We start from the raw sequence: 18,381 nt of genomic DNA, 5'->3' as shown, positions 1-18,381 counted from the left end.
TTCCTCAATTCGTATGTAATTATTAAATGAGTACATTGGACTTTGTGGTAAAATACACTCATTAAATTGAATAATTCTTCTTATCAGTCACTATTTATCACTTTACATCTCACATCTTATAAAAAATATCTTCACATCTTATGAAACACTCTTATACTTTATGAAAAAGTTATAGTTGTAGGGTGTGAGAGTGACTAGTGGCGATGTATAGTAAATCTCTAAAATAAATACTCTTCTTGAATGCCAATCAGAGCAATAAATAATTCATTAAAAATAACCTTCCAATATCTATCGTTGTGACAGATAATTTCAAACTGAATAAACAGTCTTCAAACTTTTTTTTTGTTTTGAAGTAAGTCTTACTTCAAGTTCAAACTTTAAACTGAATAAGGTTCTCTTTGTCATAAGAATCAGTCTCCTTGCCCAGCTACCAAGCCCCATGTGCCAATTATTCCTGACCTTTGACACGCTCTTCAACTATCATTCTAATAAATTATAGGTGGAAGATAAGTCCGCTGCTCAACGGACAAAATGATTAAACTATGTGTAGTTTCAAGAAACTTTCTTCGCCGTTGAACCCAAGTTTTCTTATAAAGGGTCAAACTATGATTTTTTTTTTTCTTATTCTGTTTCATCTTAATAAAATATCTTTCTTGGAAACTGTCAGAATCTGCATTATTTCTGCATGCATATTACTAACAATAAAGGGAAAGGAATTTAATAGAAAGATGTTTTAAGATGTGTAAGTCATGATCGAGATTTGTATATCCTAAAACTATATCTAGTATTATTCTAAATTAAGTAATATTAAAGGCCAAAATTTGTCAAGTAATTACAGAAAGAATTGTGCAAATCATAATTATTTTTGTTGCATGCGCAACTATCTCATCATAATCTTGATGGTTGATAAGGTTCACCACCAAAATCATATTGGCGTTTAACATAATAAATTAATGAATAATACTCTGCATACAATTGTAGAGTGTATAAGTGTCATACAGTCGCATTGAAAAATAGTAAAATTTACTATTAAAAAATTAATTTTTTTTAATGGGAGTTTTATATTTATTTATTTTTTTCAAAATGATTGCGCGGCGCTTACATATTCATGACTGTAACTATCATTTCTCAAAATCCAGTACTGACTGCCTACAAGCTTTCCGGAGGATGGGCAAGGTACCATGTCCATCTGTCGTTCAAAGAATATCCTTACATATCAGGAGGCCGAAATTGACTTTGCAAAGCTTTCGTGGGAGTAGGATTATGGTATACAAGTCAAGATGATGATGCCTATATTCATGCACAAAACATGGTTTAGGTCCGAGTTGGAGTTTATCCCGATTAGTTTTCCCATTTGTGTCTCATGAGACAAAAGTTTAATACGTTTGGAGATCAGACAAAACCAAATATATGAAGACTGAAATAGCTAAAATAACATGGATGGAGACAAAGATACGGAGAATGATACTGAAATATAGGACATAGAATTAGAAAGAAGATTCTTAACTCGGAACTTTTCTTAGTTTTGGGCCATACATTGACTGTGTACAGTGTGTAGATTTGTACAACATAGTTGTATTCCTTGCGACAAAAAAACCTTTATCAATAGATTCCTAGGCTCATTCTTTGAGCCAACGTACAACAAACATAAGCTAAAAAAAAAAAGAGGTGAAACACTAGCATTTTCTTTCTATTTATACGGTTCATTTCTGCAGAAATTGTACCTCGCTAGTAATGAATCAATGATAGAGCTTATAAGATGGGTCCGTAAAAGATTAATGTTATTTTAATATATTTACATCGCACATATGACATAATTTATAAGACATGTCAGTCAAAAATTAATGTTATTCTAATATTTTTACACCAAACACATTTGCGTCGCCTAATTTAATTGGCGTGAATAGAGATGAAAGTTGGTTGCTTCGAGCTGGAGAAACCGACTAGATTGGGACCCAGACGGATCGGTCTCGGTCCCTAAAATAGAGAATTGAGACTTTTCGATCCAGTCCCAGTTCAGGAGTTTCCTACCCCGAACCGACGGAATTTAAAAAATATATATTATATATTATTTATATACTAATTATATAATTAATTATGTAATATTCATCTAACCTATTACCATTAAAAATATAAAATTTTAAATTAATATTATATCAATTAACTAATGTATAATATTATTAACTAATTATGTAGTGATTATATAAGTTAAGAATGTAATTTTCATCTAATTTATTATTATTGATCATATAAAATAATTTTTTATTGAGTTAGTTATATAATTTACATTAATAATTCATTTAATTTTAATTTAATATTTTAAATAAATTTTTTTATTAATTTATTTAAAAAAATAAGAAAAAAAGAAAAAATTAATTAGATTAAATAAAATGAATCGATAGTTACTAGTTTGATCCGGTCTCTAGAGATATTCGATCTGATCCAGAGGGATGATGAGACTGGACCGGACTGATTTACACACCTAGGAGAGTTGTTGGTAGGTGGGGACATTTTTGGAGGCATTCTGCAACTGAGCCGAATAGCACAAGATCGAAGATTCTACGCTGTGGCCGATAACGATGAGCTTGCTATTGGTTACCCCATGTGGTTATCTTTGTATCCTGCCACTCGATTAAATTCCCGAAAATAATAGTAAAAGAAAGTATTTATTTAGAGAAAATAAAAAAAAAAAAAGGTTTCAACAGGACTTAGATTTGGTACTACAAGTTTGGAGATTATAATTTATAATTGAAGCTGAAAGTGTAAGTTATTTTCAATTCTCTCAAAAAAAAAAAAAAAAAAAAACGTCAAACGATTAGATTTCTCTTTTAAAAAAGAATTTCACCTTTGGAAAAGTTAAAAATACATTCAAAACTTGAAGAAATTCTGCAATGATTTTAAAACACGAAAACTCATAGAGGAAAAACGGAAAAGTTTATTCCATATGCAAATAATAATAATAATACAAATTATGTTTTTTATTTATTAAATAATAATTTATACTTTTAATTATATATTTAAAGACAAAACAACTTATTCCCATATGGGAGAATGAGGGCGAGGCTCGCGTGCCCACTTGATAAATAAATAAATAAAGTGAGGGGATAGGATGTATTCATTCTAGGAAAATCGGATCGTTTGTTTTTAAGAGTAAAATCTAAAACTTTAAAATTTTTAAAAATTTCTAATCTTATCATTACAACTTTTTTAAATCTTAACAAAAAATAAAATAAATAATTTAACTTTTTCAAATCTTAAAATAAAAATAATATTAAAAAATATATTTTAACAATATTTTATTCAACTTTTTAACATTAATTTCATCTCATCTCATTTCTAAAAACAAACGAGCCAGTCCTACCGAGAATATCACCGAGAGTGGATACCTATTGTACTTTTTTTTTAAAAATAATGCTACGTACAATTCTTATTTGGAGACTGCTCATATAAGTTTGGATAATGAGTAATTCAACTCTTCAGCCGGTCTACTCTCCAACACCACACACTAATGATGTGGCAAACCCGATTTCTTAAAAACGGCTCAAGTTCCCTCTCTCTCCCTCTCCCCCTCCCTCTCATTTGCTCTCCCATTTCCCTGCCGAATCCTTCTTGCCCCCCTCCCTCTGCGAATCTCTCTCCCCCTCCCAAAACCACTACCCATCGACTTTGCTCTACCCCCTCCCTCATTTCTTTGCTCTCCTCTCTCCCTTTGCCGAATCCCTCTCCCCTTCCCAAAACCGGAGTTTAGTCACTCAAAAGAGAAAACGAGCCCCAAGTACAGTGTTTGAAGTTCTTATTCTTTTTTTTTTTGGGTTGAAGCTTTAATTTCTGGTGGGATTTTATATGGATGGTTTTTGTGGTTTTGGACTTTTGTCACCTTTTTTTCACCTAAATCATGGGTAGTGAATGGACGAATCTCTCAAAACCGGAGTCGACATCAACAAAAATTCCTCCCTACAAAGCCGTGCGAGAAAGATGAGCATTTTTTCACCCAATAAATTAATAGCAATTCATTAGCTCTTCTTTTTTTTATCTTTCACAACATTCTGTTTCACAAACCCATATATTTGAAGTTAAGTTACTGATAAAAAAGTTAATGAATACATATAACAGAGGTATTTAGCAGAGATATTTGCGCTTTCGTTCTTCTCTACAGTCGATTGAAATGTAAGGGATTTACGGATCTCTTAAATCTGATAATCGCTCATATTTGAGATTTTCCTTCATTTTTATTTTCAAATCAAAGCCTCTGTTCGGTTTAACAGAAAATGGGAAATAGCTCTGTGTCTCCTACGTTCAGAAGAACATTGAGGTATAGCAAAAATCAATGGTCAAGATATCGTTTGGTTGTCATCCTTTTTTATTGACGATTCGATTGTTGCTCGTCCACATTTGTTGCTTTCATTGTCTCGTTTATTGATGATAAATTTTTTTTTTTAAGAAAAGAAGAAGAAGAAGAATAGAGTAACGTGTTTACTTGAAATTTGAATGGTTGGGCTTCGGCAGAAAGGGGGGAGAGCAGGGAGGGAGAGAGCAGAGAAAGAAATTCAAATAGAAGATTCAAGAAGTAGTCTAACAACAAATCGTTTTAATGAATTGTTTAAAAAAAAAAAAGCCAGCTCAACTGGTGTGTGGTGTTGGAGATTTAAGTGGCCTAAGAATAGAATTACTCTTGGATAATTTTATTTTTAAAAGCTTTTTAAAATTACAATAATGTCCTTCTCAAATTACAATAATTTTTATTTAATGAAATATATCAATGGGTCTACATACGTAGTCCTCACCGGAAGATTGCAAATAGAATTTTTTTATTATTATTACTTTTAATGACTTTGGGAATTTTCTTTTTAAAAATATTTAGGGTGTTTAAAATAATGTTTGAAAAAAAAAAGACAAAAAATAAAAATTTACATGGTCGGTGAGGATTCTCGGTATCCTCGATGGGTGTTCCATCACCCTTTCTATTGTTCTCAAGTACGTATTCAAAGCATGCTATTCATATAAGTAAAATTTGATACGTAAGATTTAAGATTTAAAATTTAAAATTTATTTTTTAAATTAAATTAAATTAATAAAAGTATGAAAAAATTCTCTTGTAAGTAATTTTGCACACCAAATCGTGCATCAATATTAAATATAAGACATTTTTTTATTTTTTTAAAAAAAAATTATGTAAGTGTTGATACGCAGTTTCATATATCAAATCACTTGTGCCTAACAAGTACCTAAAAATATTAATATTAAATTATCTTATATTAATAAAAAGTAAAATTTATCTTTTATTAAATTATATTAAATCAATGCTTCCAAATTAATTATGGGTCATCTACATGTGCTCTAAACAAAGAAATTTTTAAAAAACAAAATAAAAAACTCTTTAGACTTTTATTAAGAGTTGAAGGAGTCATGTTAAAAGAGATTCGACCATTGGAAAGGCTTTGAAATTGAAAAGTTGTGCCGCGTTTGCTTGGTGGATCCACAAACGAACGTTCAGTGAGGTGTGGCCATAAATTCCTTTCAAAAACTTTTACGATATATTCGCCGAAATGGATAGGACTAAGCCAAATGAAAGAGATCGTGACTGCTTTCAACGTCTCGGTCCCAACTGAGTAGCTCAAACTTATCGTTCTTATCTTTTGAGGTCTTGTCAGAATGTTGTGAGATCATTTTCCTAATCATGTAGATGACCCATAATTAATTTGGAAGCCTTGATTTGTTACCTCTAATATCCTTTTTACAAGTGCTACGGCACAAATTTTTTTAATAAAAATAAATAAATAAATTAACATCATTCGTTAAATTTATTTTATAATAAAAATAATTTTATAATTTGATATTTACATCAAATTATGTTAATTTATATATTTTTTTAATTACTTGATTTGCACACTTTTCAATATTATTTAAAATTTATAATGTACCCTCTTCCTAAAATATGTGATGCAAGTATACATATACCTGAAAAAGTATTAAAAAACTCAATAAATAAATAAAAACGAGAAACATCGTTTTTTTTTTTTTAAATTTAAAAAAATGGTCGTGAAAATCAATAACATGAGAGAATGATTAATAGGTAAATAAGAGTCTATCAGAGGAGGAATTATAATTTTTCTTCCAATTCTTACGTAGCGTTTTTGTCCTTGATGTTTTATTAGAGGTGCTCTTTTTCATGGGCATTTCTTCCCTTGAACTTAGAAAAATTTTAAACACAAGCATAGACTCATGTTTGACTACGACGACATCTTACGTGGAGGTAAACATATCGTTTTGAAGTAAATAAAATTGTGCGTTTAAAAACTAGCCGAAATTATATAAAGTTTCTTCAAATGGTGCGTTTTATATTCGTGTTTATTGGTTTCTCTCCCCCTGCTCAATCTCTCTCCCTTGCCTTTTCTCTATGCGACTCTCATTCCCAACTCTAACCCTAACGCGACAGAGCTGTGCAACGCCATCCTAGATACTGATTTGCAATTCAAATTAAGTTGTGTGACGCATAACTACTGATTTGCAAGAAATAGTTTCTCTACCTTTTTTTTTTTTTTTTTTTTTTTTTTTCTTTTGTAGTGTTATGTTTTCATAGATGCTTGTTCAATAAGATGCTTGTCTTTTCATAGATGCTTGTTGACCTTTCTTCCTCTCTTACTAGCCACATGAAATGAATTATTTTTCTTATTTTGGCAGTATATGAAGTTAATTGTACTTGTAATTATCTTGAGACAATGGGCTATGTCTTTTGCAAGTTGGGTCTTGTTGGAAGTCAATTCAAGGTCCTCTACAAGAAAAAAACAAATATGTTTGTTTAGTTGATGTTCAATTGAAGAAATCTGAACCAAATGACGAGAGATCTGACGCTGAGGAAGAGAATGAGATGGTGTTTGCCACTGCGTTTTCTCCTTCCAAACTTAAATGAACAAAGCTTCTTCCCGCTTGTTGCTCCCCCCCCCCCTCCCTCTTCTTTTTTTTGTTTGTTTGTTTGTTTGATATATAATTGCTGACGTCAGTGTGGTTCGCGGGCAGGTACAGACTTATGCCTGACTGTAGCACTACTCTTGAACTTAAATTTTGCTTTGGGTTTCATAAGCACTACTGGGATTGGTTTGGATTTGCAATAATTCATAAAATTAATTAATAGTCTTCGGTCTAATATTATTTTCATTTAAAAAATAACTTTATTATTTTTGGGTTCTAATTTATGCATCAATTTATGATTGCCATTTCATTTATCATATTCACTATTTCATTTTCTATGATGATGCATTTTAGATGAATCTATGGTAATCTAATTGTTAAATTATTATTAAAAAAATTAATTATGTGTCTTATCCTTTAAAAATTCGTATTGATAAATATCATTATTTGGTGCATGGATGATGAGTTCTAAATATTTGATTTGTTTTATATATCTTCCATAATTTTATATTATTTCTAGTTCATTTTTCACTTGGAATTATAATTATTTGTAAAACTTGTTCTTGTTGCATAGATTTATGACTATCATTTGATTAACCGTATTTTTTTGTTGTAATTAATGTGCTTATTGAAATTTGTATTTTTTTTTTATGACAAACACACAAAAACACTTTCAATAAGTCATACGTAATTTGCACATGGGCACCTAACTATTATATATTTGAAAAAAATGTTCTCATCTTCCAAATCAGTCTATTAAATTGTTATTAATAATTTGAACATAAATGTGTACTTATTTATTATGACAAATATAAAGCAACAACTTGACGACAACTTTTATAAAATTATGGATTAAAATAATATTTTTTATATTTAGTTTGACTTTATGTGTTTAAGACTTAAGTTGTGGACAAATACTATTTTATTAAATGTCGTAAATGGGTTGTAACCTATTATTCAGCTTTTGTAATAAGATTAAAGATAGCTGTGTATCATTAGTTTTATTTCATTTAACTTCTAAAAAGTGTTTTATCTGTCTCTATTAGGTGCAGTTTGAATAATGAGATAAGATGAGATGATTTTAAATAAAAGTTAAAAGTTGAATAAAATATTATTAGAATATTATTTTAAAATTTGAAAAAATTGAATTGTTTATTATATTATGTATGAGAATTTGAAAAAACTGCAATGATGAGACGAGACGAAATACTTTCACTATCTAAACGAAACCAAATCTTGCAATGTTAATTAAAGAATGATATTATGATTAGGTTTGGATAGTGAGTTGAGATGAGATGAGATAAGTTGAGATGAAAGTTGAATAAAATATTATTAGAATATTATTTTTAAATATTATTATAATAAAATTCAAATCTAGCCTATTGCACTTACCATTGGCCATTCAATGACGATTTAACATTTTGAGTAATATTAGGATCAACCTACTGTAGCTCATTATCCATTGCATATCCTACGTGGCTTTAATTTTTTTTTTCCAAGCAAAACGCATGTTTTGCATCGTGGGTTTTACATTTCAGTCTCCATTCAAATTTTGATTCATATTCGCGCCCCCTCCTCCCTCGCCAGGACCTGCGTCAGCTTCCTCTTCCCAGTGCCGGCCTGCGACGGCGTCTCTCTATTCAGCGCCACTTCGCGATGCTCCTCCATCTGCCACTTCTCGCGAGCTGATTGAACGGACCAAACCAGCGACACTGCTCTGGTGGAGCTCTGTTTCACTGCCGAACCTCTTTATATATTTACATGAACCTCTTTTACAAATGGAAGAGAGTATCAGAATGCGGGAGAGAGGCAAGCAGAGACTTTGACAGTCTTTCATCAAGATGTTTCTAGAATCAAATTGAATAAAAGAGGTCAATAAATTAGCATACCTTGGGGAAATTCGAAATCTGCGTAATGAAGACTGGCCAAGCTGAAGTTAGGGTTTCAAAATTTGGAAAAAATTATAGAGACATTCAAAATGTACAACCAATTCGTCTTAATCACAAAGACATTCAAAATGTAAAACCAATAAATCAGTGGGAATAAATCACATAGAAGAAATCACAGAGATGACATGCTTGGGGTCGGGGGTTTGGACTGGAAGCTTCTTTGCTTGGGAACTTCGTCTTCCATTGGGTTGAGGTCGAATGTTGGGGTCGGGGTGAGGTTGAAGATGAAGCCTTGAGGTGGGGAACTGAGGGTCGCGCCTTGAGGTGGGGTGGGGTTTGAAGACGAAGGCGCTTGAGTTCTGTACGGGAAAGGAAAAAATTCGAGCCTTGAGGTGGGATGGGGTTTGAAGATGAAGGCGCCTAAGTTTTGCACGGGAAAGGAAAAAAATTTAGAATGAATTTCAAATGAGAGAGGAATCGTGTGATGGGGGAGAGCGCGAATGGATGCCACGTAGGGTGTGTAACGACTGATGATAACAATGGGCTGATGAGAATTTTTTCCTTAACATTTTATGTCATCATGTTTTGAAGATGTGCTGACATGACATAATATGTGTTATTTCAGTGTTGACCAGTTAACGGTCAACGTCAAAGGTTATATTTGAAATCTCAAAATCAATAAAAGGTTGATAAACATAAAGAACTTAATCTATAGACGATTAAACTCATCAATTTTTATTAATTTAAAATTTTAAGACAAATAATGTTGTAACAACACAGCCTTTCTCATCTAATTGCGACCACAGAGAATAATTAATAATTTAAAAGAAACACAGAGAAAAGTCGACAAATTGGCACAAAAGCACGAGTAAAACAAGTATTCCATGCTTGATTCATTTTATGCGGACATTGGAAGAAACAAAGTCAAGTTGGGTCCTTTTGTTAGTTCCAACTCACGTAGCTCTAGACTTTTTATTTTTTTAGAAATGATATTTACAATTATAAAGCATACAAGCATCATCTATTCATTTTTTAAAAAATAAGTATATATAGAACTCATAAAAAAATTAAATTTTTAATAATAAATTTTACAATTTTCTCATAAAGATTGTAAAACGCTTATACAACCCATGACTGCATTTAATATTAAAAAATCTTCGAATATACTTTATCAATAATAAACAAAGAGAAATCATACATGAAAGTCTTACTCGATACTATTCTATCTAATTAATATGTTATTTGTTATTTTTATTATTTTATCTTAATGTTTAAATATGTGTGCTTAAGTATAAATGTGAAAATAATAAATTAAATACTGATTAAGTGAATGTGCATGACATAAGATCTTCTTATAGCATTTTTCAAAAAAAAAAAAAGAAAAAAGAGTACACAAAACGGGGACCAAGTCCAAGTGAGACATCAACAACGATAGGTCCATTCTCTTTTCGACTTGGACCATGTCCAAACCGTCCTCCTTTTCTCCGAAAACTCCCAACTGCTTTTAAAAAACACCGGAATTGATCGTTTTTAAAAAACTCCCTAGAACCCAACGTTACCGGTTCACCCGGTCCCTTCCGAGCCGACTCGATCCCAGCCACGACTCTCACGCACGCTCGCCGCGTGTTGTTAACCAATGGCGAACCCAAGACAAACAGACAGACCGATCCCAGAAAATTAAATTAAAAAAGGAAAAGAAAATGGGAACGTTGCTCTTGCTCTCTGGTTCGGAGAACAAAGCGAGGGTTTTGTGAAGAGGGAGAAGGAAATCCAAGCTCTGGAGTCTTGAGAGAGATAGCATTAGGAGACATAGAGAGAAAGTCCCACAAAGAGAGATAGAGAGAGGGACATAGCGAGGGAGTTTAGCTTCTCTTTATGAAGACTGAGTCGGAGCTAGGGTTTCCAACGCATTGACGAAGGTAAGAATTACATGGCACGGTTATAATGATTGCTTTTTGCATTCTATTTTTTTTTTCGTCTATGAATTAATTCTCAGTTATTAGCGTCATTGATCACCTGTCTACGAGCATTAATCATAATATTTTTTGTGTAATTCCAGAATTTATTTATATTCACTCCACTTCTTACGGAAACGAACCATCAGCCTGGGGTTTCTTAATGTCCTTGTTTCTGCTATTTTTGAATTCTAGGGTTTGGTACTCTCTGTCTATGGTAATTTGTGCTCTCTCTTTTATTGTTCTTTTTTGGGAGTATTTGTTATTTCAGAGAAGATTGAAGTTATTTTGTATGGTTTCAAGCTGTTTTGTTTAGAATTATGCTTTCGATTTATTGAGTCTTAAGTTTTATCAATCTTTCTGTTCAGATGTAGTTTTTTTTGGGTTTTGATTCATCCCTCTGCTGCCGAGTCAGGACTGAATTACCTTTATTGATAGTTCATTTTCGATTTCTGAGACATTGTAAGTCATTGAAAAATTAGGTAATTGGAGTTCTGTTAAAATATTTGCGTTTGTTTTACTGTTTTCAAATCTTCTGCTCCATTGGTTGTTTTCCCCAATTAATCGCTTTGCAAACTTTGGCCAGCATTTTCTGCTGCAGTGAAACTTTGTTTTGTAAACGATAGGTTGGTACGAGCCTGATTCAGTCCTTTTTTCACCTTGTGTTTTGTTAACACTTTCATTTAAAAGCGCAGGACGTATGTACATTGGAAAGTGATCATAGTACATGTAATCCAAAATAAATTGAGATCGCTACTAGATTAATTGATTGATGTTATTACACCGGAAGGTCCTTTATTTTTTTATTAAGGAAATGTGAAGCCATTGTTTTCTTTTCTTGATAAGTGGAACACAAATCCATTGTTGAGAGTCTTACCCAACAAGGATGCCAATAGCTTGTGCCAGACATGTTGACAACTCCATACTAGCTGACTCTTGTCTTTGCGAATCACTGACAGATGAGTGTGGGAAAAAATTGACAAGTTATCTTCTCATCACATGGTTGTTTGTTACATAGAGTTAAGCTTCTTCATTGTATTGTTGCCTTTTTCATTCTCAAACTTGTTCTACTACTTTTGGTCACCAATATGATCACATTATTCATTTCCATATATTTTTGGTTTCACTTGTTGATGCATTTTCCTTTTTGGCAAAAGAGTAAACAAATTACATGCGGGGAAAGACATTGATGAATGCCTGTAAATATTCAAAGAAATATGCAAAGTGCCCAAGTCTCCCAAAAAAAGAAAACACAAAATTGGGCCATTGTAAACTATGAGGAGCTGTATATCCTTCCACTATCCCCTAGGAAGACAATGGACAACTGCTCAATATAATATTACATTATAAGTTGACAGCTGTTTTTTATTTCTCATGATACTGGCCCGATATTTACCAGGATAGCCTAAATATGGTCTTCAAATTTGGGGTTTGTAATTGTTGGGACGCTGATTCTAGACACCTGGTGCCGATAAAAAAAAAAAAAAAAAAATGGGGTTTGTAATTTACATTGTCCAAAGGCAATATTGTTTCAACTGGTTCTGACAACGAGTGCTTTTATTTGCTATCTGATTTTGGGAGGATTAATAATCAATACATGTTCTTGGTGTAAACCACTCCGAATTACATAAAAAAAAAAGTAAAACCACTTTGATTACGTCATCCTTTTTATTTAACCCTTTTGTCTGCTTTGTAGGGTTCATCTAGAGGTTTTTAATTCTCCTGGTTTGGGCTTGCCTTTTTGTGGAGTAATATAGTCTTTGCTTACTTATTTTCCTCCCATATGTAGTGTATGGTCTTCTTTTTGCATAATCATCTGGTAAGAGTTCTGGTAGCTATTTCATTCAATGTGATCCTTATGATTTGGCAAGTTTATTGTGCCACAAGTGGTAAATTTTTTTCTGTATATGTTTTGGTCTGGGCCGTACGGTTCTTCTCCTGTACTTTATTATTCTTATGCTTTTGAATAAAGTTTTTAAGTAATTTTTTTGTACGCTGTATCATTGATGAATGTCCTTGTAAAGTTACTAAAAAGGAAAAAAATGAACTTCCTTGTAAAGTTGCTTGTGTTAAGCTTTTTGACTTCATTATTAGTTTTTTCCTTCTATTTCATTGTCCAGTAATGACTGAAAAGTTACGTTAAAAAAGGACTTCATTCCAATTCCGTAAAAATATTGCTTTAGTGCCTTGTAGCTATTTGGAAGTTAATGTTAGTAATTTTTATGATTCCTACTACAAATTCAGTTTCTTTGTCTGATTTTTTAAATTGCATGTTTATCTTTTGTTAACTCAAGTTTGTCAATTTTATTTTTACTTAAAAAGTTTGTCCTTCGATCATTTCTTTATCTCTGTTGAACTGTAGGAACATAGACAACCAACTTCTTATAATTAGTTATGTTTGTTCTTAACATATTAGTTGCCTCGTGTTATTTGTTGCATGTTGCCAAAATTGGGTAGTAGTTTGACTATTGATCCTGAACACAGATGCCTCCTCATCTCTGAGACTCTTATCTATTGGTACTTTGTTTAACTTGAATTTGTTCAAAACTTTCAATTTAGTTGATGTAAAGTTTGCCCTATATTGGGCATGATTCTGGAAAATGGGCCATGAATAGATAGGAAAATTAAATCTCGGTGGAAAATTAATTCTATCTGACCGAGATATGCTGACAAATATGTACTTGTATTAAGGGGTCACATGTCTCATTGAACTGGAACTAGTGCATAGGCTAATTCAGTTTGTTGGCTGAGAACCTACCCCTAAAATTCTAAAGCGCAACAGGTCAAAATATTCTGAGATTATACCTTTTGATAATTTTGATTAACATGCACATCAATGGATCCACAGATGCACATGCTCCTGCTAGTGCATAATTGTTTTCTTTCATGTATTTTTTTGATGAGTAAGAGGTAAATTTGAGGGATGCTACTCATCATCCCACACCACACACTTTATATTTATTTTTGATAAGTAACACTTTATATATTTTAAAATTATTTTTTATTTTATTTTATTCTTATTAAATTAATTGAGTTGTTCTACTTATCATCCATACATCACATACTTATTATAAGAAAACTGAAAAAAAAATTAAAATAAATGTGGTGTGTGGGGATGATAAGTAGAATTATTCGGTAAATTTTATTGATACAAATGAAATAGGCATAGCCCATGTACACATGAGGTATACAAAAGAACGCTTAAATACATTCTAGAATCGCTAAATTAAGGATAAGAAGTCATGAGCATTGTTTCCATTAAGCACAATGGCTGAAAACCAAAGAAATAACACGTGTACAAAAAAATTCTGAAGCTCCGTCATTGTGCGCTCCCTACCTTCAAAGCACTGCGCATTATTTTCTTGCATGTTTCATCCTCTCACGAAGTCGAACTTCTTTAAACCTGACTAATTCTGTGGAGAACAAGCCTTTCTTTTTTGAGTTTATACTGGAATTACTTTGACAAATTAGGGTATTGAAATTGATTTTCTTTCTTTTTGTTCAATTTCTAATTAGTTCAGTTAATCTTGCCTAATTTGAAGTTGATTCTATCTTTAAAAATCTGGGTGTTGTTTTTGGGCCAGTTGCCAAGTTAAGACTTTATCATTGTGAATACTGTAATTTATTGAAAGATAATTTTCCTAATTTATCTGTTCTGGTTGGTGTTCCTTTTTTTAGAACATATGGATTCTTTGTAATTTATTTATCATGGCTAAGGCTTTATATCTAGCTGTTTATGCTTTACTATAAACTGTTAGTGCATTGTGTTCGTTGTTTCCAATTAATCTGTAAATGCTGACAATGCACTTTAGTCAAAGTTAGAGTATGTTTCCAACAACGAGTCTTGTCGTATAAACTTAATTCTGTGCCACCAGAACCTGCTTGGTTGAACTTTTTTGTACAAATTCCGGTTTAGGTTTCTTGTTCCTCCCCCTTTGTTGATCCATATTAAAGTATTTTGGATGACTTATTGTTGTAGTTTGCAGGAATTATGCTTATATAGGAATTATGCTAATGTAAAAGAACTATATGTTTAGTCTTTTTGTAATTTTATGCTCTGCAGGTCATTTGGCAAACATTGTCCTGAAATTGTGCAGCACTTTCAATGGGAGAAAAAGCATCAGCATGTCAAGGACTTCTTTGATGCTTGGAAACTTGGTATTTGAAGTAGGATGACACTGGAGGACTTCTTTACTTTGACTGAGATGAAAGATGGGCTCACAGCCCCATCTCGAGTTGCAGAACTCCTCAATGTAATGCAGAAGGAGAAAGATTCGGTTGTGAAGAATGTTGGTGATGCAACCAGGCAGTGGGCTGCTGTTGCCAGCACTATTGCTGCCACAGAGAATAAAGATTGTCTTGATCTTTTTATTCAGTTAGATGGACTTGGGTTTATTGATAGATGGTTGAAGGATGCTGAAAAATTCGATAATGATACAAGTGAGAGTTTCGTGGAAGAGTCAATAACTGCACTGTTACGAGCAATTGAAAAGCTGCAAATAGACAATGAGAGATCAATATCTTCAGGGATTTGGATAAGTGTCAGGAATCTTCTTGGCCACAATAGCTCTAAGGTTCAGGATAGAGCAAGAATGTTATTTGATAGCTGGAAGCACAGTGAGAATTCTGATTCAATTGGCCAGGATGTTGATGATGAAAGTAGAAGGCTTGCTGAAGAGGATGGTGTGCGATCTGTTTTAGAAAATCCTCTTGCTAGAGGAAGTCCTAATGAAGAACATCATGTGTTAAAACATGCCAGAGATGAAACCTCACCTTTGAGAAAATCAGATGATCTTCAGCCAGAAAAGACTGAACATGTCCAGATTCCAGACCATACTAATCAGCCTGGATCCCACATATCGGACGACGACGACGCTAAAGATGGGACTCCTGACTCTTTACCATCTTCGTCTAATGATTTGCAAGAAAACCCTTCTAAAAAGGAAGAATCCCCCACAGGTGTTGCAGAAGGAACTACTTCTCCCGGTACTTGTGATGTTCCAGTTACAAAGCAGTGCACTGAGGAGGTACTTTCTGATGTTCTCAAGTTGTATGAGTCATCAGAAAACGAAAAGCAGGTCATTAAAGTTGATGATTCTTCAGAGAACTTGGGCATGACCAAGGTCTCTACTACCTCTGGTGCATTGGAATCTCGAGCTGCTTGTACTGGTGATGATGCTGCAAGTATGCAGAAGAGTGTGAAGGAACCGGCTTTGCATGACAGTGTTGCTGCCAATGAGAGGGATGCCTGTTGGAAAACCACTGCCCTTGGTGATGTGAGGACACCCACTTCTGATTTTAAGAGTGGGTTAGATGATATGAGACTTATAAATCATAGCAGTGAAAATGTGTTCAAGACTACCGGTCAAGATGGTGAGCGTTATTCCAATGCTTATCTGGACTTATCTACCAATGGGAGTATATCAGGAAAACGAGAGGATTTAGACCCTACTTTTTCCAGGATGGGAGATGCTGTCGAAGCTGATGAAGATAAGGAGCATACTAGTGATGAAGGTGATGATTTGATGAATGCTTCTGATTTTCCTCAACCAGCAATGGATACGGAAGTTCCCGATGTGATTGACAGGAGAAGGTCCAATATTGAACTTGAGTATGGGATAGTTGATGCTCTAGAAGTTGCTCGGCAGGTTGCTCAAGAAGTAGAGAGGGAAGTGGTGGATTATAGAGAACCTTCCTGCAGTTCATCTTCAGAGAAAACCTCAGAAGGTGGAATCAGACAGCCATATAGCCCCAATTATATAAATGGAAAGCAGGATCTCCCTACAGGGGTTGCACAAGATGTACCAACTGGGCAAAGTCATTCTGCCGAGACAAATCCTGATGGGGATCGAGGCTCAATTAATTCAGCTAATCTGGCGAATGGACCAGAAAACTCCACACATGATATGGAGTCCTCTCAGGTGACTGAAGCAGCTCAAGAACCAGAGGCTAACACAGAGAAAGGCCTATGTGATTTTGATCTGAATCAAGAAGTCTCCTCTGATGAAACGGATTGTGCAGTGAACCCCTCTACACCCATTTCTTTTGTTGCTGCTTCAAGGCCAGCAGCAGCTCCTGGATTGCCTGTAGCCCCTTTGCAGTTTGAGGGGAGTCTTGGATGGAAAGGATGTGCTGCTACTAGTGCTTTCCGTCCAGCATTTGCTCGCAGAGTTCCCGATATTGGTAAGAGTCTTTCTATTGAAGGAACCAATGATGTTTCAAAGCAGAGGCATGATTGCCTTGACTTTGATCTGAATGTTGCTGAAGGTGGAGATGAGTTGGGAAAACAAATTCCCATGTCATCAGGCCTTCCCTCTGGGGAATCTTCAGTTGAAGTGAGCCAGATGAGATCAGGGAGGCTGAAGCTGGATTTAAACTGTATTGGTGATGATGGCGATGCTCCAATGCTGAATTCAATTATGGGAGAACAGCTCTCTAACAACCGTAATAACCATCGGAGCCCATCTCCTGCATCATCATCTTCGTCAATGCAGCCTTTTTTGAGGAATATTGATTTGAATGACAGACCTTTTCACAGTGATGCTTTGGATCACGGGCCTAGTAAGTTGTCTCAACATATAAATGCATATGGAGGGCCTAAACCAGATGCTCCTGTTATTTCTATCATGGGCACCAGAGTGGAAGTCAATAGGAAAGAGTTTCTCTCTCAAACTCCATCGTTGTCAAATGGCAAGTCTACAGAGCGTACAATGGATACTAGCATGATGAGAGCAGGGGGTGTTTTGGGGATAGGCCCCACAATATCTTATGCCCATTCTCCGGTTTTTGGGTACAATGGACTGGCATCAGGGACCGCCATGTCTTTCTCCTCAGCCATGTATGGATCATCTAGCCCGATCCCATATATGGTGGATTCTAGAGGAGCCCCCGTTGTCCCTCAAATTGTGGGGTCTGCATCAGCTGTTCCGCCTGCCTACCCGTTCATCATGAGCATGAGTGGTGTACAGCCAGGGATAAATAATGTTGGGCAGTCTCGCCCAAATTTTGATCTGAATTCTGGGTTTACGACTGAGGGAGGGAATAGAGAGACAACGGGTTTGAGGCAGCTTTTTCTTCCTGGACAAGGTAGGTCTTTGGAGGAGCACCTGAGGACCAACTTACAACCCTCTTCAAGCTCTGGCATCGGTCCGAAAAGAAAGGAACCGGATAGCGGATGGGAACCCTATCCGTTTAACTATAAATATCAACAACCACCGTGGAAATAGAGGCGGTTTATCTTAAGCTACTTCCTTTCTTTGGATCAGTTCATCAACCCAACCAAGCAAATGATGCGGGATATTTGGTGAGGCCATTGGCTTTAGTGGGAGGGGAATTAGAACTGAATAAGGCCAGGGGAATTGTGAATGTCATATGATTCTTACCATTAATTGCTGAAGAAGGGAAAGCAAATTAGGTTTTGTTATTTAACTTTGATTTACTTATCTCCTTTTATGTTTCATAGATGGCCATCGCAGTCATAGGAGGCTTTGTTCATTTAGCTGTAATTTCCCTTTCTTTATATCACAGAAATTTATAGGAACTGGTCTCTTTTTACGTTGTTTTATGGTGCTTATATTCAAGGTTAGAGAATAAATGAGTTCGTATAGGACTTTTGCTTGCATTTTTTT

General features: G+C 34.2%; 1 protein-coding gene and 1 non-coding gene across 2 annotated transcripts; both read left to right on the top strand.

Moving 5' to 3' along the window:
* Positions 1-4,259: 4,259 nt before the first annotated feature.
* LOC121263891 lies at positions 4,260-4,392 on the top strand. The gene has a single exon (XR_005940377.1). It is a non-coding gene; the product is annotated as a small nucleolar RNA snoR111 (small nucleolar RNA).
* Positions 4,393-10,367: 5,975 nt separating this feature from the next.
* Positions 10,368-18,340, top strand: LOC121262816. Its single transcript, XM_041165428.1, has 2 exons — positions 10,368-10,717; positions 14,817-18,340. Exon 2 carries the CDS (start codon positions 14,926-14,928, stop codon positions 17,977-17,979), a length of 3,054 nt encoding a protein of 1,017 aa, XP_041021362.1. The 5' UTR covers positions 10,368-10,717; positions 14,817-14,925; the 3' UTR covers positions 17,980-18,340.
* The last annotated feature ends 41 nt before the right edge of the window (positions 18,341-18,381 follow it).

This window comes from Juglans microcarpa x Juglans regia, chromosome 4S (assembly GCF_004785595.1).
Source record: "Juglans microcarpa x Juglans regia isolate MS1-56 chromosome 4S, Jm3101_v1.0, whole genome shotgun sequence".
In the NCBI taxonomy this organism is placed as follows: Eukaryota; Viridiplantae; Streptophyta; class Magnoliopsida; order Fagales; family Juglandaceae; genus Juglans; species Juglans microcarpa x Juglans regia.
This window is presented reverse-complemented; position numbering and strand designations above follow the sequence as displayed.

Bases quoted from the DNA above. Each gene is read 5' to 3' on its own strand.
- LOC121262816 (XM_041165428.1), top strand. From the start codon at position 14,926: ATGACACTGGAGGACTTCTTTACTTTGACTGAGATGAAAGATGGGCTC.